Genomic DNA, 24,013 nt, shown 5'->3' with positions numbered 1-24,013 from the left:
TGTCACCAGAAGCAGGTGTTGCACAGGAGCCTAAAACAGATGCCAGAGAGTTTTTCAGGCTGAAAGGAAAACGTCTCAAGTGGGAAAGGGAGTTCTCTGCCCAAAATTTGATTGCTTTTTGAAGGGAGAGTGCTCAGAGGACTGTTGGCTCTCTGACAGCAGGAGGCATCAGAAAGTATTGAATTTTTCTTGGAAAAAGGTGATTTTCTGTGTATCGGAGCAAAGCAGCAGGAGAGAAAAGTCTCTAATCACACAGAGTATGGGGAACAACAACTCTGCTTTTGTATCCACAGCACAGAAACAAAGCTCACATCACCCACTCCAACCGATTTCATATGTATGTGTGTGTGCAGCACATGAACAACATCATTTGGTGAGGTGCTGAAGATCTCCTTAGCAATGCTGGGCTGCCCTCCTTCTTCAAAAATAAGAGGTAACGCTGCAAGACCAAGAACAACAGGAAATCATTTTGTTCTTAACCAAATTCAGATTTCTCAGTTTCTAGCAAGCAGAAAGGAATGAAAAGCAATGCAGACCATATAGCACAAGAACACAGCAGCTTATAAACACACACGGAAGGCTGCTGTTATTATTTATCAAAAATACATTTGTAATCATTTTCTAGAAGTACGTGCAGGGGACCATGCTGGGCATCAGGTTCTTACTAATATGCTGCCTCCTCTGTCTGAACTTTCAGTCAGGATAGACTTATTTACGCTGACAACATTCAATACAACCCTTCTATTTCTGTCTCATCTTCTTAAGGAAGCAAGGGTGTGCACAACAGTGACGGGTGCCCATCCTTCCACTGTCAGTGACCTTCTCTGACTTTTGGACCTCCTGGAACAAACCCATCCATGCTAGACTTCAATGTCAGGGTATCCAAGGCTTGGCATTCTGGCAAACTTTGTGAAGACCAGCAGCTGTGCTAAGAGGAGACACCCAAACATTAACGCACGTGCACAGGGGTCATCAATCTGGTTTGCTTGGCCCCTTGGCCAGCCAGTGTGAAAGCCCTCCCAGCAAGCTTCTGGCCAGGCACTGTGGTAATAAAAAGGGGTGAAGAGCTGAGGTCTGGGGTCATGGGAGGGAGCTGAAATTGGGAGATTGTAGAAGCAAGGAAGCATTTCAGGGGAGGGCCCAAGGAGGTAGGCTTACGTGTCTTGTGAGCACAGGACAGAAATTTGAAGGCAGTCAGGCTCCACTGGTGTTGCTGTGCAAGGCATGACGTGTGTTCAGAGCCCTCAGTGCCCAGGCAATGGCATCCTGAAGGACACTGGGCAGATGTCTCTGCAGGGATGTTTGGTGATCTCAGATGGCTCCATCCCTCCTGAAAGCACCTGCCAAGTGCAGAACACCCAACAACAAGGGCCTCGGAGTGGGTACATGAGGTTAGACCTTTGACTTGAGTTAAACCTCTGTCAATCCCCTCGTGATCTGGAAGACACAAACCAACCTACAGACCTACACTTCCACTCCTACACTGATTTATTCAATTTCTATACTGAGATGTGTCAATAAAGACCCTGTGAATGACTATTAGCTTCTCTACCACCAGTGAGTAAAGATTTGGCATGAGAATCAATAATCCCATCAATTAATCATCAGTTACAACAATAACTGATGACCAAAAAGCCTGGCTGTGCATGCTAATTATTTACTATGTGCGTATGCAAAGGCAGGCAGCCAAACTCACATCCGTGCCTCCTAGTATCATGGTGGGAGGGAGGGTAATTCAGGACTTCGAGCCCAGGACATCAGAAGACAACTCCTCCCGCCCTGCTGCTCAGCTACCCTGTGGTCTCCTACAAAACCTGCTCCCTTCTCCCAAAATGATACCAGTGTCACCACGGTCACTGAGTGCTGGGTTACAAAATGTTTCAAGTGACTAAACATTTGGACAGATGCCTAGTGGGACTTTCAAACCTGCACACACATTGACAAAATCATACAAGCAGCTCTTTGTACCTGCTGGGGTCAAATAATTTTTTAATCCTGACCCTTGGTCTCAACGTGCCTCCCGTCTGTAGGCGGAGATGCAATAACCATTCATGAGCGCACAGTGATTCTACTGAAAAATGGCTGCACAGGCGCCGCATCACGAGATGCATCTAATTGATGCTTAGCTGCAGCAACTACCAACACAGTGCTGCGGGCTGTGTCACACTGCGATACAAGGGAAGCTGCAGACACTAAAACAAAAAGAGAACAATCTACTGCCCATTTAAGTGGCAGCTGCTCTGGATGACTGCAGTGCTGCCCAGCAAATTACTGAGCAGGCAGAGGCATAATTCCCTGGACTGCATGTTAATCACCTGCATCCAGAGGGTGAACACAGAGAGACCCTGCAGTAATGCGGCGTGGGAGCACAGGCTTTAGGCTGTGGTATAATAAATCTCCCTGCCTACAGCCTGACCCTGTTTCTTCACCGAAGTTATACAAAACTTGGATAGCAAGAACTGTAAGGGAAGGTAAGCAAAACTGAAATGAGAAAGCTGGGTCATAGCAGAAGTGATTTTAGGCACAGTTTTCCAAGTGTAGAAAGCAGGCTACATCAGACTCCACTCAGTTAACAGTGGGCATAAATGGACTAACAGAGACCATCTGACAAAAGCACAAAAGCATGAAAACTGCCAAACATGCAAGTGCATCAGATGTTAATGATGGTCAAACCTTATACAGCAGATCCTGGAGAAGTCAGTGCCTTCACGCAGCATATGCCCCCACTCTGTGCTGAACTGCAGTCATCTCCTCTGAGATACTCGGCTTAAAATTTGGCTGCAATTGCAGTAACGTTTAAAAGCAGGTAGAGACGATGGCTGGTTTCTTGTGTTCCCTACAAAATTGTTCAAGGTGCTCACATGACTGCTTCAGTTCTGGTGGCCCTTCAGAGACAACGCTCACATACCTTAAAATTTGATCAGGACGTGTGTAATTGTCAGTGTGGCCTGTTCTGCACAGAAAGCAATTCTGTTTTACAGAAACAGACTTCTCTGAGTGAAGATGCACAGCAGACAGTATCCGAAGAGAGCTCTGAGCTTTAAAAATATGACTATTATTTCAGAGCTGAAGTACAAACCCATTTTCTCTCCCTGGTGGTAACAGTTCTGATGGAGATAGTTCGGTGATGTCACCTAGCTGGCCCCAAACACCCAGCACGACCATTCTGTGCTCACACTGAATTTGACAGAACTTCCTTGTGCATAAAATTACTTGTGGGTGTATTGGGCGTGGTGGTGGCAGGACACAGAGTGCTTTCTGACCTTGGCTTAACTACTGAGCACCAGCCAAGCTTCAGTCAACCCACAGTGAAGACAAGGTTCTTTAGTTTTACCCAAATACGAACTCAATGAGATGCACAGAATTGTGCTTTTTGGGGCAAGACTCCCCGTGTTTACTTCAATGGGCCACCAAAGAGTTCTGTCTTGACCATGAGTTTTATCTGGGACAGCTGAAATGCATTAGTGACTGCAGATAAAAACTACCAAACAAAAAGCCCCAAACTTCTTTTTTTCCATTTAAGAAAAAAAAAGCTAACCCCAACATGAAATTATTCAAGGGCTGACACCAATTTGTCAGTACTCGAGAAACCTGGCACAGCTGCGCAGAGTAAGGCGGCAGTAAATTCAGCGCTGCGGTATGGCCACAGCCTGCAGAAGGGACAAGAGTAACACTCTGAACGGAAGGCAAATGACCACCACTGCCAATTTACTAATCTAGTTTGGATTCTCAGGACAAAACTGCTTTCAGACTTGTGCAACTGTTTGACCGTGCCTGGCAACAGTATGGCAGAGGTCACTGAAATCTCAAGGGTAAAAAACACAGAGCAATTTACTGCTTATCTAGCTTGCAACACTTCTCCATTGTACCGCCTTTAACGAGAACATCAAAACCAGGTAAGTCTCAGTGCACTGTAAATTTGCTGCCAGTTTCCTGGGAAGATCCCAAACTGGGTGTTAAAGCTAAATCTTTTAGTCTTCCAGGAATCACAGATAGCCTGAAAACCAATGGCAACAAAACCAGCACCCAGAATATTAAAAAAGGACGTAACTGTTCAGTCATAGAAACCCCCAGCTCTTGGGGACACACAGCTTCTTTTGCTACAATTGACTTTTTTTCTCTTTTATTAAAGGATGCTGTTACAAAACCCAGCAGCACACAAAAATAAACACAGACACTGGATAAGAACAAGAAGTAGGGCCCTGTGCCTGTCACTACACTAGTCAGTCAGCATGCACGTTAATTACTCAAATGCTGCTCTCTTTAATATTTCCACAAGGCATGGTATCACTTCGATATTTAGGAACTCATCCACCTTTACTAGACTTGTAGCCCACCCAAGATTGAGGGGTGTTCATGAGACAGACTGTGGAGCAGCAGAAACTAGCAAGTGAACTCACCTTGGCAGCTACATTGTTCTTGGTCTTCAAGCTAGTTCACCTACCTTTATGCCAAATATGTCTTAAGAAAAGCCAAGTGATAGCTGAGGGTAGCCCCTTCTTTGACAGAGTTGGTCAGTGACTGTACCATGGACCTTCCTCAGTCAAGTTTTCTATACTCCCACCAAGGATCAGCCCAGCCCCTGAGACAGTTATCATCATGTGTCTCTGATCAGCAGTAAAATAAATCGTGGCTATAACACCCTTAGATTCTCATGGGCTCTCAGTTGGTATCCACAAGGGACCATATGGCTTGAGAGTCTATTACTGCCCATAGCGAACTTCCCCAGTAAAATTCAGGTTAGGCTCGGAAGGGAAAGTCACACTTTCCAAAGAACAGCAGCATAAGTATGTAACTCTGATGCCTTTTGATCTGAGGTCTGCTTTGCTAGTGGTGGTGAATCTTTGCCAGAACAATAGGTCTTTAGAGTAGATTAATCCTTGAGTATATATGACAAAGGCTTAACTAACCTAAACATACCCAAGTATTCATATTAAATTGCTCACAGCCAGCCCATCTGATTTTACAGGCCTTCAAATCTTTCATATAATTGAATCACGCTTGCTCCTGAAGAAGCTGCTTGCTTTTTTTTTTAATCTTAACGGCTTGCATTTTTGTCTGAAAGTTGCTGCTGTGAAAACACCTACTCCAGAAGATGATCCCATGAGAAAACTTTGCATTTCCCCTATCCTATCAGCCTACGAGATTAATCTTTTGAGTTTCAAAGAATAACGTTAGTCCACCAAGACCTGGCTGGCGCAGGGAGTCCCTCCTCACCAGAGTGCGGGCAGTTCACAGCCAGACACATCAAACACAACTGATGTTAGTGGATGGAGACTGGCTGATTAAAAGCCACCCAAGTTTACTTGCAAAGCCAGACATGACACTCTGCTGCTGCAGTGACAAAGGCTCATTGGCCAATTTTCTCCTTCTTGGGTTCCCCAGATTTCTCTGCCCCTAGACCCGACTGATCAGAATAACGGAATAAATTAAGGGTTTGGGAAGCAGAAAAGGAAACTTCATTAATCAGTAAATTAAAAGGGGAATCTTGCAATCTACTCCACCCCAGATAGTCTCTTGTTTTCCCAAAAAGACTTTGTTCTTCCACACAGCAGGCAGGTTTTTGTACTTTCTGCACAGGCAATCCCATCAATTAACATCCACGTAATTTGCTGCCCCATGTAGCAGCATCGATCAGGCCCTGTCTTGGAACAATTACTGCTCAGTGCAGTTCAGGGAAGTGCTCCTCCCCTTCAGTAGTCCTCACTGAGAATCCTGAAATGGCAAAGGATGAAGGAGACAGAGAAACATCAAATGGGCTAGGCTGTACTTACGGATCTTAGTAGACCAAGGTTTAAAAATAACCAAGTAGGTTCTTCCAGTGCCTAAATGGCACCCATTCTTTTTGCCTTGTAGAAAGTCTAGCATATTGTTTTCATAATCAAGTTATTTGGATAACACAACAGACATTTAGATTAGGATTTGTTTACACAGCTAAATATGTTGAGTAATGAAATTAAAATGAGCTCTCTGCTTCTGTCACATCTGCAATAGTAACTGGCTTCTTATGGTTGAGTACAAGCCTGCTGCACAGATGTTTCTTGATAAGGTATAAATCAGTGTTAGATGCTGTTTATTGCAGCGCTTTTACTGCCTTCTTCCCTGAAGGAGGGAATGTTGCCTGCACAGCAACCGCCAGCTGTGACCTGCAAGACTGTATGAAATACCATTACAAGCAAAAACAGGTCCCATATTCCATATCAGCATCTGAAATGGCTCATCAAGTATTTATCAGACCATTTCAACACTTCTACAGGTCCTAGCATCATACCACTGCCAGAATTTACTTATTATAACCTCCAATGAAAAAGCCAAGCATCCTGTAAAGCGACTGGTGCCTGAAACAGTAGGAGATCCCATTTGAGTTTGGTTTCCTGCCTTAAAGGTCAAATTTCTGAGAAGGCACTGCTGCTAGAAAGCAAGATGTGAGAGATCAAGGCAGCTGCTTTCCAGGGCATAGTAGGGAACAGTTTCTCTTTTCTGCCATCCTGCCCCACGTGGTATCAACCGTTTGATGGTGACAGGGGAACAGACTTATCTTGCGCTGGTGCCTGTGTGCGAAGAACGTAGACAAGGGAGCTCCCTGCCTGGGGGATGTGGCACAGCTCGGAGCACCTTGCTAAGCAGCTCTGCTCAGCCCTGGGGAAGCAGGGGGATCCAACAGGAAAAAACTCACCAATGACCCACCATTTGAAGACAGCTAAACTGGGTCCCACAGCCACGCTGGCTCCTGCTCTGTAACAGATGAAAACAATACCCATGTGCTCTGAAGGTAAGAGAGCCAAACTTCGCAAGCTGCAATTCTTGGAAGGTTTCTTGAAGCAAACCCTGATATTTCTTACTTGAAAAAGAGAGGGATGGGGTTTTCTTCCCTGAGATAATCTGTGTCTCTGATTTGCTTCACTTGTTACACGGACAGAAGATCCTGTCAACATAGAAATAATGCCAAATATTTACAGTCTAATGGAACCCAGGGACCAATTAACAACACAGAAAACCACCAGGCAGTGTATTTCTTATTGTAACAGGAGGGTAATCTTACATTACTGCTGTTTCCCCATTTCTTAAAATAAAGCGCCAGCTCTTTGTCAATGATTTCTCAGTAGTAATGTTTATTATCTGGTAGTTTTACCATAGCCCATTTATCAATCGTTTTCCATGTGCTTGGGTCAGTCACAAAACCTCTCTCTTTACTTGTACCCCCCAACTCCAGAAAGAAAAAAAAACCCAAATCAAACCCAAACCCAACTGCCATTAGGGCTTCAGATCAGTGATCCTAGAACCTGCCCTCAACCCCAAGTTCTTGAACTGCTGATTCTTCAATAGCTTGATGGATGCGATGCACCTCATCCTGCGTTAAAGTCCTCTCCGGGTGGCGGTAAATGATACGGTAGCAATGGCTGACCTTCTTTGTCCTACAAAATATAAACCAGAAGAGGACTCATAAATATACGTGCCTACAAATGCAAATACATGAGGCCAAACACTTATCCTCTGGATCATTTTTTATTTGCGGTCTAATTTTGTTTCTGTTGCTTGAAAATCACCTTAATGCTAAAACACACTGTCCGGAGAGGTGGGACTGAGCTGAATTTTAATTACGGCAGAGGACTTTGCTGAAGTCCACCTTATATCTCAACTCGTACCGAGGTGTGGTAGCTTCTTACCAGACCAAACAAGCCCAGGAGGAGGGCTATGCTAACACCGTGGAACTGCTGCTGACACCACAGCTCTCCCATTTTGGTGCTCATGAGGCTACCTGGAAGGAGCATTGTGCACACATACCCCCCTCAGACCAGTGGGGCTGGTGGCGATGGCCTTAAGGAAAATACCATCCAGCCTCTGCACACTGGAGAGCACTATGTTGCTAGCTAATGCGGAGCATCTCACAAGCCTCACCACCCAGGCTCCAGCCTGAGAGAGGACACCAAACACACAGCTGCAAAGGAGAGTAAAGCGTTTAGTTTTCAATTCAGGCAACGACTTTGCCTTCACTGGAAATAAGAAACATGGGCAAAACGCATCTAAATATCCATTTGTGGGAGAAGGACAGGGATGCAGGATGAGGGTGGCCATCACTCCCAAAGCGGAGCACTGGATGGCTGCACCTGGGCATCGGCCACGCTGCCACCGAGGTGTGGGAGCAGCCCAGCAAACCTGGGAAGAAACGAGGGAAGACATGACAGCAGGCACACATGGCAAAATTTCTCACACCTTGCTATGGAAAGGAAAAGACAAAACAGAACAGGGAAAAGGAACAGAGAAGAGGGAATGATGGGTTACAAAAATATTTCAGAGTTGCTGAGTTAGGCAAAGACAAGTTAAAGCAAACCCAGGAGCAAACCGGTAAGTTGAATATAGAGCAAAAAATCCTGCTCTCCATCAAAACCAGGTTGGAGTACACAACTTTTGCAAGGGCATCTCTACAATGGCAGTGCTTGTATTACTGAATTGAAATGGCCCTTGTGGCACCCTTTTTATTTTTAGTTTCAAATGGAACCCATACAACTTCTTCTTTCAAAGGTAAACACACTTCAGTGAAAAAAAGAAAATCTGAGGGGAAGAACAATGGGAAACCAGAGATCAAGTACTAGACAGAAGGATCTCCCAGACTGGCAGAAGTCGGCATTTAATGGCACACAAAGGCATTTCACAAGCTGCAGGTCATCTCTCTCCTGAAAGCTGTTTCATGTTAGAAACCATGCTTATTATGACTATTAGACTAAAATTCAGGTTATATGTGCTCATACACAAAGATAACTCTCAAGATACTCATTTCAACCTCAAATCCTACTAGAAATAGGTGCAGGAAGTTTTTATTTCAGAATTGCTATTTGATACCAACTTTGTCCCACCACACATGAGGGGGGAGGCTTGCCCTCCTCCCACTGGCAGTTTACAACAAAAAGGTTATTTCAAATTAAAGATTCCTCCTCCTTTCTTGTGTGCTTTGACGATAAAGGAAGTTAAATCTGACTAGCATAGGAAAGGGCAAACTGCATTATCATAAAGTGTTAAGCTGACTGCAGTTCGTTAAAAACCAGCTAAGAGCCTTCCCCAGGTGCAGGTTAAACGCTGTAGAAAAGTGATCTTTGAGAAAAGAGGTGGAGGTGTAACGATGAGGAAGGTGTTGCTCTGTTCTGCTCCACTGCTGCAAAGCAGTCAAAAGGACAGACCTGGGAGAAGCAAGTAAATGGAATCACAAGGGTTTGGCCAGATGCTACACTGTAAGAAGGACATTTGAGCAAGAGAGCAGGATCATGAATTTGGGCTCAACAGAAACACTTTTAAAACCAAGCTGGCAAATACCATTACAGCTGGTAGTAGTTCAGCTTTTAATGGAGCTCCAGCAATCACCTGATCGAAAACATTTGCAAATCGCTTTGGCTGAAAATCTATTTAGATGTTCAGTCAGAGGCTTGATCCTGAAGTCTTGTACATACCGGGAATATATCCCATGATGGAAAACTCATTACCACCATTTAACGTGATGTAAACAGGCGTTTGCTTAATGTGTGTAAGTTGCTACAGCACTTTCTTCACTGGTCATGGTTAACTGAAGGTAACGATTTCTCTTGACCTACGTGTTTATGTATCCCCCTCCCTCCATCCCAGCAAGCAGTTCATTCTAAGGCAAATTAAATAGGTCAGAATAGGACGCAATAGTTTCTTGTGGGTGTTGTGGAAAACCAGCATCTTTAGGAAGCATTTAAATTAGGAAAGGGTAGAGGTCTTACAGAGCAGCACTGGACTATAGCTCTGTTAGCTGCAGCTGAAGTTAAAGCATTGGTGCAGGAGAAATAAAACAGGGGTTGCATTAAGTGTAATTAATCTAATTTTAATTATAGCCAAAAAATGATGGATCTACTAATACATATGGCTGGCTAGACATAACTCACATGGTTGGTATGTTACATTTTTCTCCCATCTTTTAGATAGGTTTATTTGCATCTTTGTTACTAATTGCAAGGAGTATAATGTTTCAGTGCTATTTCAATAAAAGATACACTGCAAGTTTCAAAACCTTTGTTTTCATAGTAGTATTGGCTAACTTTTCAAGGAAGATGGGGAAGAGTACTTCTTGGCTTTCCCCCCTGCTTAATACTTACCCCCCTGCCCCCAAATAAAATACTAAGACAATGCGATTAATCACTGCCATCAGCTGCAACTGAAAACAATTACTGGCAGCAAATAATACACGTTTGCCGATTCCCTTTCTTGCTTTCCTTTTGTTCAGCAGCATTACAGAGAATTTGCCTACCTTAAAGATGGCTGTGCTAATGCATAATGACCTCTCTGCTGCATGCCATGCTGCAGCCCGATAATACAGAAGCCGTAGCTCTCTATCCTCAGCAACAGAAAATTTGAGGCCAACACCTAGAACAGCAGTTTCACCAGGTGAAAAAAAAAAAAAAAAAGAAGCTTAACAGTGAGTGCATTGGGCTTTATTTACCTAAACTGCACCACCAGACAAGTCCATGCAGTTCGCAGTCACGCGGGCTCCTCTCCCATTAGGCTTCAGCTGATCTTAGTGTCACCAGCCTCCTCTGCACCAGCCTGCGGCTCTCAGGTAATGAAACACAGTGAACACAGTGAAGCACTGCTCAAAGGGAAAAGGAAGACCGGGGCTTATTCTGACACCGCAGGAGGAAACAAGGTACAGTCTGTGAACAAACACTGGAGTGCAACAATGCCTAATGCTCTTTCATACATTTTTTGGAGGAAAGAGCTTTGCCTCGTGATTTTCAGGAATTGGCATGTAGCCGCCTCCAAGTGCTAGGGACCTGCTCAGTGCTGCGTCAGAGCCACTGCATGGGGCCAACCTGAAGGCCAGTGTATATATTCCGATATTTCAACCTGATATGTGAACAGGGCAAGAAATTAAGGGGCCTTAGTCTGCCACTAGTTTAAAAAAAACAAACATGAGAGCAATTTGACACTGGGACCAGGGCTAGAACGAAAGGGTATGTTAGGCAATAAAAATGAGTACCTGTGTGTTAGCTTTCCCTGCATGGAGGTCCACTGAAGGATGTTTTAAAAACAAATTGGTGTTGCAGTTTGACCCCAGCTAGCAACTAAGTGCCACACAGCTGCTCACTCCCCCTGCCGTGGGATGGGGGAGAGAATCACAAGAGTAAAAGTCAGAAAACTCACAGGTTGGGATAAAGGCAGTTTAATAGGCAAAGCAAAAGCCGTGCACACAAGCAAAGCAAACCAAGGAGCTCATTCACCACTGCCCATGGGTGAATTCAGCCGTCCCCAGGGAAGCCGGGCTCCATCACGTGTGATGGGTACTTGGGAGGGCAAATGCCATCACTCTGAATGTGTCCCCCTCATTCCTTCTTCTTCCCTCCATTTTATACGCTGGGCATGATGCCACATGGTCTGGAATACCCCTTTGGTCAGCTGGGGTCAGCTGTCCCAGCTGTGTCCCCTCCCCACTCCTCCTGCCCCCCAGCCTGCTCGCTGGTTGGGGTGGGGTGAGGGGCAGCAAAGGCCTTGGCTCCGTGTCAGCGCTGCTCTGAACAGCGAAAACATCCCTGTGTTACCAACACTGTTCCCAGCACAAATCCAAAGCATAGCCCCATACTAGACACTGGGAAGAAAATTAACTCTATCCCAGCCAAAGCCAGCACACTTGGCTAGAAAACTGATCCCAGAAGCTACCAACAGCAGAACACCTAAACACACCGGGAAGCCTGTCTCACGTTAGATAAGACTAAGACACAGGCTCATTTCATAACCAAAATGTTGCTTAAAGAGTAAGTGCCTGGTACTGGCATTTGTCTCATCCACATGTAATACTGTGCCAAGAACGAAAATTTCTCCATCCTGTACTTGAAGGGGGAGATAAAAGGGGCAGCAGTGAGTGGGGAAAAGACCCACGTTTTAACTGTGTACTACCTTCCATCCATCTTAACCAAAGCACAGAAGCACAGAGGCTTCTGTAGGGAGGTTATTACTGTGGTGAGGGCAACACAGAACCAGACATTGCTCTAGAAAAATGGATTTACTTTGAGGAACAGAAAAGCAGAGATTACAATCTCCCACAGCACCAAGGAGTGAAAAAGAGTACCATATCTTTTGTACTCTGAGCAGTGCACTGAGCAGTACTACTCACCACCGTATCTATATTGCACCTTTTCCTACAGAATACTGTTTTAAATGAAAGATCTTTCATTTAAAATGAAAAGAGATTGTAGACAGGTGATGGTTGGTCTCTTCTCCCAGATAACAAGCGAGAGGACAAAAGGAAACGACCTCAAGTTGTGCCAGGGGAGGTTTAGGTTTGCTATTAGGAAAAATTCCTTCACTGAAAGGGTGGTCAAGCACTGGACAGGCTGCCCAGGGAAGTGGTGGAATCACTATCCCTGGAGATATTTAAAAGAACATGTAGATGAGGTGCTTAGGGACATGGTTTAGTGATGGACTTGGCAGTCCTGGGTTAATGGTTGGACTTAATGATCTTAAAGTTTTTTTCCAGCCTAAATGTTTCTATGATCTACACACAGGGTAATGCAAGTATTTGAGATTATTTTCTCTCTGTTAAGTGAGTCATGTTAAATAGGTTCTTTGAGGGTCTCCCAATTCCTGCCACAGCAGTTTGTATCCCATATCCCCCCCAAAGATGCATCACGTAATTGCCTTACATAAACCTTCACACAGTACTCAGTGACCACTACATGCTTTACAGAGATCATGTCATGCTCTGAGTATGCACGGAATGATCTTAGGGAAAAGAAAGCCTTGTTTTGTTTGCAACAATGTCCTGAAAGGGATGATGATGGAAAGAAATGAAAATACTGTCTCATGTTACTAGCATCATAGCTGCCAAGCCGTGCGGAGAGCACAGCTTTGGTTTTGCTTTGTGGCTCCAACAGTTCCAGAATGGTTCATGTTGTGATGGGGAGGAATATGAAACTGCAAGAAGACAACAACAATGACGTAATTACCTTTTCCCTTTTGTTTCATGCTTTCAAACCACATCTACCACTATGACAGTAGGTACAACTGCTAAATGTCCTACTATAAATTTTAAATTGACAAATAGCACTCTTTTCTGGGAACCACATCATGGAAAATGGCAAAAGGCTTGTGCTATATACCTTACTGTCAATGGCAAATAATTCAATTACCATGGTGATATGCACGTAAAATATAGCAGTAATACTCTGAACAAAGGCCCTTCCCAAAGATGCATTCTCATCAGTCCTTTCAAATGCTAATACTCCATTTCTCTAGAAGAGCACATTGCATACAATAGCATATTTTTAAAAATGGACATGTTTTTGTTTAAGGTGATTTTGATGCTCATCAAAGGCACTAGAGCACCTCCAGCAGAAAGAATTGTTTCAGACCCACAGAAAACAGGCAATAGTAATTTCTGTTGCACATCTTTTCCAGCTGACACCTGGCAGAAGGATGGTTCAGCTTCAAAGATGGTTCAGATCAACATAACCATGTTGAGACTGTCAACATTATTTGACCTCAGTGGATTTTTCCGGTGGCCACTTTAAATGAGGTGCATGTTCACTGACAGACAGTTGGACCGATATATTGTTCTTCTCTTTCACAAATGGAGACCTAATGGACTTTTTGCTCTTTTTTAATTGGACTTGGTGAAATCTGTATCTGAATAACACACCCTGAACCTGCTTGGCCTTTTCATTATTTCTTGCTTTCTTTAATATTAATTCCATTTTAAGCTTTTCTCTTAATGTAGAAAAAAAAGTCAAAATTCTGTTAATAGCCAGCTTACTGAGAGAGATAAAGAGCATGGTATGGGATGCAGTGGCAGTTAAGATAATGGAAGATAGATGAAAAATGAAAGCACTTGGAAACTTTTCAGCTTCTCAGTCACTGAGACACTGTTAAATAGCCATAAATAGGATCTAAGACATTGTCAAGTATCCAAAAACACTGGGCTGGTTAAAAAGTTTTGATCCCGATTTTCCTTTTCTACCTAAATCTACCACCTATCTTCTTACAAACAGATATATACTAAAAAAAAAAAAAAAAATAAAAAAAATCATAAGCATCACCTGAAAGATAAGTCTCCTGGCTGTCAGATAGACTCACTAACTGTTTAGTGAAACAATTCAAGCAATTACTTTTGTTTGGCCCCCAACAGCTTTTTCTCATTTCAACAGACCACCTCGGTTTGGTGCCACATGCCAGCGAAGGAACAACTAGTGTGAGCAGCACAGGGCTCTCTTCTGCCCAGCTCCCAAGCAGAGGGAACTCTTGCAAATAGACCAAGTTACAGAAGAATCTGAGTGAGTATTTCCCTCGTGCACTGCTACAGTCACCTCAGTAACCAGCCAACGACAGTCACCCCATTTCAGATCCAAGCACTTCCCATTAAAAAGCTCTTAAGCCTCACAGCATCAAAATTAATGGAATCCATTACATGCAAGCAACAATGAAATATCACTAGGGTGAAGAGTAAGGAGAAAAATATCCTCCTCCATTATACCAAAATAAAATCCAAAGTCCCCACAGGATAAGCTAACTGTAACATAGACTTTTGCTGCCACAGAAGGCCAGAAAAAAAACCTGCAAAGACTTGGGGTGTGGGATTATGTTTTTTTCTCATTTTCATTTTTAATACAATGACTCACTGATTCCTTGAAGAAGGCAGCGATCAATGGTTGTAAAGCAGGTATGAAACCAGTTCTCAAGGGGATGGATTCCAGCATCAGTGATGACTGCTTGTCCTCCGGTCTCCTTCTCTTAGGGAAAATCATCAAGCACAGGTGACAAAATTCCCATCATATCTGATCTATGCCAATACTGAGGAATCCATTCCACACGGACTTAAACTTGGATGTGCCTGAGAGCTATGGCTCTTGTAAGACCAACTTTGTGCTCTCAGTTCACACTGGGCCTCCCCATTTTTCAGGGGTTCACCACTCCACGTAGTAAGTCAGTTCAAAATCCTGCTCTAAATCCAAGAAGATGCAAGAGTAGGCTAGAGGAAAAATATCTTCAGGACTTGTCTTGCTGTCAGCATAGCAATCCTGGAGCACTCACCATGCCAGATAGGTGCAACATTATGCACTTGTAATGGAATGCCTCTCTCAACTTACCAAGGCTGAGCCTTGCAGGAATAAAAAAAAGCTGTGCCGTGGGCATGCCCACAAAGATCAGAACATGTGCAAGCCTGTGAGGCTCTGGATAGGGTTGGAAAACCTACTTCTTCTTCAGGATCATCACTGTGACCGATACAAGGCCTGCAGAGGTGGAATAGAGATAGGAAAAAGACAACTTTCTTATACACACACACACACACATACAAAATCCAATTAAATAACTTCTACCCATTGCGGTGCCAAACGAGAGAAGGTTGTTTGGTAAAATACTTGAGACAATTGTACATCTAAACATAGAGAAATAATTGGATGCTGAAAGTAAGAGAGAAAAAATGATAGTCTCAGCATCAGACAGGATCGAATACTTGTTCTGTGTACAGCACAGGGTTTTATTTCACTTCACTTTCCCTGGGTTTGACTGAAAAGGTGCCATGTCAAATGCTTTTCAAAGCCTCATCATGTTTTCACCAAAACAAAATGCAAGGGGTAACACTTTTTGTTATCTGTTGTTTAAAAAATGACCACTAGAGGCTTAAACATTCTCCAACCCAGCAAACAAAAGAACAAAATAACTCAGTTTGGATATTGTGTCTCACGGGAACTGCCACCTAAGCTCCTTACTTTCTCCTTTCCCGTGCAGCTCAGAACCCATGGCAGGACTACATTTCCCATGACAGGCCAAGGCAAAAAATTCCTATGATGGATCTCCTCTCTCTGGAAAAGAAACTTGGCTGCCATAGCTGATGAGGAATCAGAGCACGCTGAGGAGAGCAGAAGCATGCGATACCTGGAAGTCTGGCAGCTGAAGCATTTTGGCTACTAGCCAGAAAATTCTTCCATTAAAATTTACATTTTCAGTGAGCAAAACCACACCAAATCAATATATTTTCTGTCATTGCTGGCTCTCCCGCTTTCTCCACATTTCTCTTGACCTCCTAAATCCTGGTAATTTAGTGATAGAATGAGGCAGCTCTGGCAGCAACAGGCTCTGTGGGTCTGGCAGAACTTCATGACTTAGATACCTCATCCACAACCCCTTGTGCCCTTCCAGGGCAGCTGGCTAGTACAGGAGCGGGCCAGAGACACTATCTATTTGCAAAGAGTAACTCTGGAAGACACAGGGTGTTTGCAGAGTTGCTGTGCTTCTTGTGTGAAGCCATTATATTCATCTCCCTGTGAGCACAGCATACAAGTAGAGCATGTGGAAGAGGTTCTGGTCCTACTTCTGTCAAACAGCAACATTAATGATTCCATCACTGGTCATTAGCCACAACAGTATCGCTCTAAAGTTTCCAACCATTGACAACTGCAATGCCACCTGGAAGCACTTAAGAGTGACAACCTATCTCAATAATGTGAACAAATCCAACACGAGAGGTGAATGTGGACTCTTTCACATGCTATCTAAAATATTTATAGTAAAAATGTTGTGTGGTACCTTTTCAGTTCTTCTGAGTGAAAGATCAAAGAAGAGAAGTATAAATATTTAGCAGTTTTTTCCCCCAACTAGATGTTAATACTAAAGGCTACAAAAAGTATTACTAAAAATAACATCGCTGTCAAATTAAAACATATTTCATAATCGACTAAAGAGGGAATATATATGAGAATTTAAAACAATTAATTCTCCTACGAAATGAAGATGGATGGGAGTGACAGCTGGTTCAGAGGTACCTTCACTGAGTACTAGCAGAAATCAGGGTCTACAAAGTTAGATGGCATACAAGTGCACGGGCAGGTCTGAATGCCATTTCAGACACTTGGATAGATTTCATGTCTGAGATTGCTGGGTTTGTCCTCACCATGCCCAGGAGCTACGTGTTTAAGCTCCCTTTACACTTGCTGAGAGTTGAGGTAAAGAGAAACACGGCTCTGGACTCAGATCAAGAACCTATATGATTTTTCCAAGGCCACACAGCGAATTAATGAGGGGGGGGACGGACGGACCTGGGTAAATGCAGACACAGACCCTTTGAGATACCCTTCTTTCAAGTTACTCTCTCTCACACACAACACACACACACACGTCCAGTCACCCTCCTTTTCTGCAAATTGTACAGCAGCCCTGAAAACAAAGCAGGCTATGGCAGGAAAATCATATGTGTATACTCATCTCACATACAATGGACAGGGCAGGGAAAAGTGCAAAGCCAACATCAGGATAACCAAAGGTGCTGTTTGTTAAGTGACAAACTAATCCCAAATAAGAAGAAAACAGGATGGGGAGAAAAAGAAGGGAGCAGGAAGAGATAACAGACCAGAAAACGGGAGGGACTTCAAAACTGAAAGAAGCAGTTAAAAGAAATCACTTGTGCTTTTTTGCATAAAAGCAACAGACATTAAAAGCGCCTGCTCTCCCGGGCAGCCTGCAGGGCTAGAAAGTGACTTACAAACATTGGTACCTACGTCTACAAATATAGGGGGTTTCTCAGTGGGGCTGCTTACAGTATGTGTTAAAGCCGGTGAGAATTCTGCAGCTGCTTGCACAATTAAGTGTTGTTTACAATCTCCTTCCAGTCCATCCATTGTTCTTCCTCTCAGAATTGTCAGGTTTTACCAAGCTTATTCTGGCTAACTAGATTTGTTTTGGAGATGCAGAAATTCCCCACTTTCCCTCCCTAAGGGTAGCGTGGTTCCACACAGACAGTCACAAGAAACCTGTTGTCATTGCTTTTCTGACAGTTGCTGCCTTGGGAAGACAACATGGAAAAAGTCCCCAAAGTAAGCATAACTACTGGCCAGCAAATTAAACTACTGTTAGCACACAGGAAAACTGGCTGTTAAACATTTCTCTTGCTGGATCCTGTTTGCACAAGTAATACATTAGGACCATGATGACAGACAAAGAGCCTGTGTCTTGTAGGTGAGGCTTGCCTGATTGTTTTGAATATAACAGTGGGGAAAATGTCACAGCACCATTGAAACTAGCCAAATGATGACAACATATACCAATCAGACACACTGGCCAGAATGTTTACAGCTGTCAAAATGAGCATTAGTTTGGAAAATTGACTGCCGTGTTTGGCATGTTGCCCCCTTAATATTATGGGTACTCTTTATGAAAAGAAAAATGAAAAGCAAAATGTAAATGTGATAGGATGTGTGCACAGTGGATGCCTCCTGTGGTAAGTTGATAGGAACATCATACATTTAACCACCATGTGGGCACGAAGACTAAAAGGTCAGGGCACAAAATAAGATGCATCATCCTGTAAGTACAATGAAATTATTGGTCTGCCCCTCAATAAAGGAAATAAAGCCAAGGAGATATTACACTAGGAAGATCAAAATACCATTTTTGCTAAGACTTCACTAAAAAAGGCCAAGTGATCCTCCCACTAGAGCAGGAATTAATACCAGCAAAGGAAGGATAAGATTTCAGCTCAGAATGGGGAATACGCAGGGAGCACTAGAGTAAATCAAATATTCTCGAATTGTCCAAGAGATGAACTTTGCCCTAAGATACTTTAGGAATGAGCAGAAGAAATCTCAGAGCTGTTATCAGTTGCCTTTGAGAGTTCATGGAGGACAAGTAGGGTACCAAATGTTTGGAAAAGGTCAAACAGAGCGCTTATTTTTGAAAATGGAAAAAAAACCTAGGAAGCCATAGGAGCTATGGACCATTTTCTTTTACTTTAAATTCCTAGAAAGACTCTGGTGCACATAACCAAACCACTTTTAAGCATGCAATAGAAATAAAAAAGACCAAAACCAGAAAACATGGATGAATCCAGCAAATCTAGTCAAAGCAACTCATTTCCCTCTATAAAGGGGCGACAGGCTAATAAGTCAATAACCAATAAATTGCAGGAAGCAGCAAAACACCAAGGCGGGCAGCTGCACATGTAGGGGTGTGTATGTGCATATGGCACGTATCTTCAGTCAGCTAAACCAGATTGAAAAAAAATGGTCTAAGATCAATATGCCACAAAATATGGATCCATTGGCAGTTTCAAGCAGTTTCAAAGTTGAAAAAGCTTAGGAAAATTTTTTACAAAAGGTGAAAAAAAAAAGAAGAAAAATACTAAATCCATTTCATAAAATCAGGTAGTACAAAATCCGTCTTTCTAAACGTTTCACCTTGGAGGGAATTGCATGAAGGTAGATGAGAAAACTAGTGATCAATGATTACTACTAAAAGGTGATATTCCAAATGGCTGGAGTAGCTGCCAATAATTTGTTGCTTCTGGAAGCAGTTATCCACAGTTCATAGCCAAATCTGAAGGATCATTCTTGTAGGGTTCTTTATCCTGGCTCTTGGATGATGGAATATTTTCATTAATGGAATAGGGGATGCAACAGAAGTGGGTTTTAACTGGTGGATTACATTAAGCTGGGTAAAACAGTAAGTATACCTGAGGACAAGATCAGAATAATCTTGACAGACTGAAAAAGCTGAAGTGTACAGTTCAACCAGGACAAGTGTAAGCTTCTGTATTTAGCCAAGAAAAAACGAGCTGCATGCAGAGAGGATGGGAAACAACTGGGCATACAGCAGTGCTGCACAAAGCATCTAAGGACCACACAGAATCAGGAGCTGAAGGTGAACCTGTGATGTTGTTGTGCTGCTTTAAGCTAAGCAAGCACCACTCCAGGATGAACTGCTGGAACGCAGCCAGAGCGACATTCTTCTGCCCTACTCAACGCCGCTGCTGGCTCAGCTGAAGTACCCTCTCCACACCTCAAGAAAGATGTGAGGCAACTAGAGGCAGATCACTGGGGAGCAATGAGAACAAGCAGATGTCTAGATAACGCAAATTATAAGGGAAGACTGAGAGAACACAGGTTGCTCAGCCTAAAGAAGAGAGAGCACAAAACCACCCTTCAAATAGATAAAACGCTGCTGCAGAGTTAGGTAATAATCTGTTCATCAACATTCACAAATGGCAGGAGACAAAAGTAATGAGCTCATATTGCAGAAATGTTCACATTGAAAATATGCTTGGAGAGGTGGTGGGGTCCCCATTGCTGGAAATCTTTAAGGACTGGTTATACAAGTGTCTGTCAGGAATGCTATAAGTAGAGCTAATCCTGTTTTGGAGTAGGAGGATGAACTAGGTGGCAGTACTCTTCAACTCTTTAGCATAAAATAATATAACGGTCTTTAAAATGCAGAAAGTGATTGAGCAGCAAAGATAGCTCCTTGTAGCTCCAACTGAATACACATTGTGTATTTGTTTATCCCATTGCATTAAAAGGACATCAGGAAAAAACCCAGTTCAGGAAGCCAAGGAGGTAGGAAATACAAACCATAGCTGCTATACTTGGAAAAAGAGCTCTATGTTACTAATACTAGATTCCCAGGAAATAAAGCAAACAGTGAAAAACTTCTGAAGAGGAACAGCAGAGACAACAGACAGAGGGGAAAGGAATCCCCTGAAAATGATGTAACCTTTCTAGGGCAGCAACCCTTCTGTTAGCCTTACAGGCCAATGTTGAAATACAGCAGATAGGAAAGCAAAGAGCTGCCGAGTTACCTGTCACTGCCTAAAGCCAATCAAACAAAACCCCCAGAGAAGTCCACCCTGTAGGAGAGCATCCCAAAGGGAGAATGTCACTCAGCTGTTTGTCCCCTTTGCTTCAGGGCTGAGAGATGCCTTAGGAAAGCTCTAAGGAACAGCCACAGAAGATGCTGCACATCCTTGACAGGCTGAACTGCATCTTTCTCTTTTATGCTTTTCTGACTTTATATCAAGAGGTTAACCCTTTGCTTTCAGTTTCCTAAGTTCACATTTAACCCCAGGGAATCTCAAAATAAGGACAAAGTCTTTCTTCTAACAAAACAATGCTGCAACCAAGCCTGTTGGAAATCTGCACCCCAAGGCAATTTGGGGAAGTTCAGGGACTAGGAGACATCTGAGACACCAATCCTGGAGTGAAGGCTGGCTGACCCTCAGGAGGACAATCACTCTGGGGACTACGGCCTTTTGACATAGAAACTGAATAACTTCATGCCCTGTTGCAAGTAGAGAGGCTGAAAAATACAAAGGAAATGTCTGAGGACATACTGAGATCAGCTAACGTCGTAACAGAAACACACAGAAACAGAATAGAAATCTCATCTTACGGAGCCTCAGTATAGTGCTCTGAATAACCAGCTGTGTTTCCCTCATGCATGTTATCCTGGGCTCCCCATTCTCACTCACTTGCTGTTCCACATTCACTTATTGCACCTCTTCCTTATGCATACAATAGCTGTGAGGAAGGAGCTGTCTCTCATTTTATCTGCCTACACTGCCTTTTGCAGGAAAAAATACTCCATATACTTTTGTAAGAATATGTATATATGTGTGCATATACACATTCAAAGTCCTTGCTGCAAAGCCTAGCTTTTTATTAACCTTTGCAAGTTTGCTTGGATTGATAAGATCACCAGTTTTGGGGAAATCTTGATGTTTTTACTAAATCTTTTTCAAGGATTGTATGTTGATCTCATAAAAGTTCCATTGCATATGTGTTCTTTCATTCTTACATGAAATATGAAGTTGCCAAGGAACAAATAAACTATTTATGACTTATGCCTGTACAGTAATGAAAAATGGCTTAATGGGGGCACGTACTGCTTTGAAAGTACTTCAGTCTCTTGTTCGCTGAACTGGAGACTCCCTTAAACAGGTTTGAGACATATACGCTCCTCTCTCCCCTCCTCAAAAAGATCAAATTCTTGATTATCTAAGTCATAGCAGAAAGACTGATACACGCCACAGGCTCCTGCACCACGGCCCACACACCTGCCTCACTTGCAGGTAATTCAGTGTAGGCTGCATACAGCTGCACCCAGACAGCACCTATTAATCCAGATAGCTAACTGAAATGAACTCAAGTTATTCGTACATTACTGACTTCAGAGGTATAGAGGAGATTGGTATTTAATACACATAAGATGCAGCAATTTGGTGGCATGACCTAAAACGCCATCGTTTCTGCTAGTAGATCTTCTTAATCTGAACTACAATAACAAAGAAGGAAAGAGATGCTCCCGAGATTACAGGTAACTGCTACACCTGAACAGTCACCTCACCAAGTGTCACCAGGAGGTCTTAAGATCAGCAGAGTTTGTTCTCAGCTTTGCCTATTTCTTGTCACACCTAGCCAGGATGGCTGGTGTTTTAACATTTGTGGTTTTAAACATACGCAGTACCAAAGAATATGAAAATGATTAGGCACCCACTGCTGACAGGGTTGCAATGCTACTCATGCTCCCTTCTGAATCACCTGCATCCATTGTGTCTCTCCACTTTGCTCACACACACAGTCTTCTCCCCACCCAGCGACACCACGTCTCTGCAGAGATGGCTGAACAAACTCAGGTGCTGGCTGTGTGGAATCGGTGAGGGAATACAGCTCCTTAAAATGCAAGAGATGACAGAGGAGACACTGTAGCCCTTAAAGAGGAAGAAGAGGGGGACTGCAATATTCCTGTGACATTTTCACTATAGTCTCCACCAAAAAGTGAAGAGATGGAGACACAGTTTGGACATCCCAGTAAGGTCAGATTGCTGAGCAGTGTGAAATGGACAAAGGGAGAGAGACATTGCAGATGTCACTCCTGAAACCCACACACTTTTCATCCACAGGATTTAATCAGTATCATGATACTCGATGGCATTTTGATTTAACTCTAACATCCATATGAGGAAAGATTAAAATGATCTAGGACAAACCCACCACAGAAGCTGAAGCATCAGCCCAAAGCATAGGCTGCATGGGGTTTGGTCAATTATAGGATAGTCAAAACATTTTAAAATACTTCTAAGCTGGATGAGAGCTTTTTTATATTGCCAGCGCATCTGCACTGGCAGGGACAAGCTTAGTTCTCTTGTATCTCAATAGATCTCAGTTCTGATTCTGTATATCCCGCAATACATCACGGAAACTCCACAGGAAAGCAATGAAAGAATCTGGCTCAGGCTCAGCATTCACCTACAAAGCCCATGCTTAGATCCATACTGTGCTGGATCATCTTTAAGGGACTTTTTGTTTGTTTGTTTGTTTAAAGGTTGAGCCTGTATCTATTTTCTTTTCCTCAAATACTGGGTGAGCATTTCAGTAGCACACAGGTGAGTCAATAAAACTGAGCAGCAGTGCTGTTTGCCCAAACCCTGCTCCAATCCTGTCTCCAAGGTGCTTCTCCCTGCTTCTCAGGTTTGCCCTACTGTACTAACCCAGCACATCTGCCTGAGTGCCTGCATGTGTGATGAACCACACTAGCGAGCTGACGTGGTTGAAAAATGACCAGGTAGAAAAAGAAAAAAGACCTTAGATTCCCAATCTGGTTCACTGAATGGCCGCACCAGTCACTGTGCCAGCACAGTGCGGAGGTGAGAACAGCACAAACCAAGACTTACATTGCCAGGAAAAATCCATGTGGAACCAGGGGCTAAAATCACAAGCTGGTAATTCACTGAATCCACATAAGCACTAAAGCACATCCTCCTTTCCCCCCACCAAGTTCATGTAAAAATATGTTATACATCATGTTCAAAATGAGACTCAGATATAAGGAAGAGGAAAAAACCCATCTGGCTGTCCCCAAATGCTGCTGAGTCCAATCTCCTGATCAACTGAAGGCAATGGGATGACATCTCTTTCTGCCAGCTGAGGATTCAGCTGACATTTTAAAAACATACAGGACAAGTCCACAGGTAGCAATGTTTTTAAAACTGATCAGCAGAAGCAGCCAGTTGGATCTGCTCTTAAAAATGATAATACACCAGTTTAGTTAGGAAATGAATGAATGCATTCAGGAGAGCATGAGAAGAGGTAAGCAAAAACAGCTGTGACAGCTGAATCTTGCAACAGTGCAAACTGTTTTGCCATCAGTTGAGCCTGAGGTCAGTGGTCTGAGCAGACCATATGTATGTAAGTTCCTTCACAGGGCCTCTGCTCTAGCAGAAACTTCAGTCTATGCAAGTGAAGTT

General features: G+C 43.3%; 1 protein-coding gene across 6 annotated transcripts in view; it reads right to left on the bottom strand.

Moving 5' to 3' along the window:
• Window positions 1–7,091: 7,091 nt before the first annotated feature.
• FARS2 (phenylalanyl-tRNA synthetase 2, mitochondrial) overlaps window positions 7,092–24,013 on the bottom strand; it is a 249,520-nt gene continuing 232,598 nt past the window's right edge. For all 6 annotated transcript variants that reach the window (XM_080379973.1, XM_080379969.1, XM_080379974.1 and 3 more), the window contains one exon: window positions 7,092–7,415. In XM_080379973.1, coding sequence (XP_080236099.1) covers window positions 7,277–7,415 — 139 coding nt within the window. In that variant the 3' untranslated portion in view covers window positions 7,092–7,276. The remainder of the gene's footprint in view (window positions 7,416–24,013) is intronic.

This window comes from Falco punctatus, assembly GCF_963210335.1.
Source record: "Falco punctatus genome assembly, chromosome: 3".
Classification (NCBI taxonomy): Eukaryota; Metazoa; Chordata; class Aves; order Falconiformes; family Falconidae; genus Falco; species Falco punctatus.
Note: the sequence above shows the minus strand (reverse complement) of the source record. Positions and strands in the feature narration are given on the sequence as shown.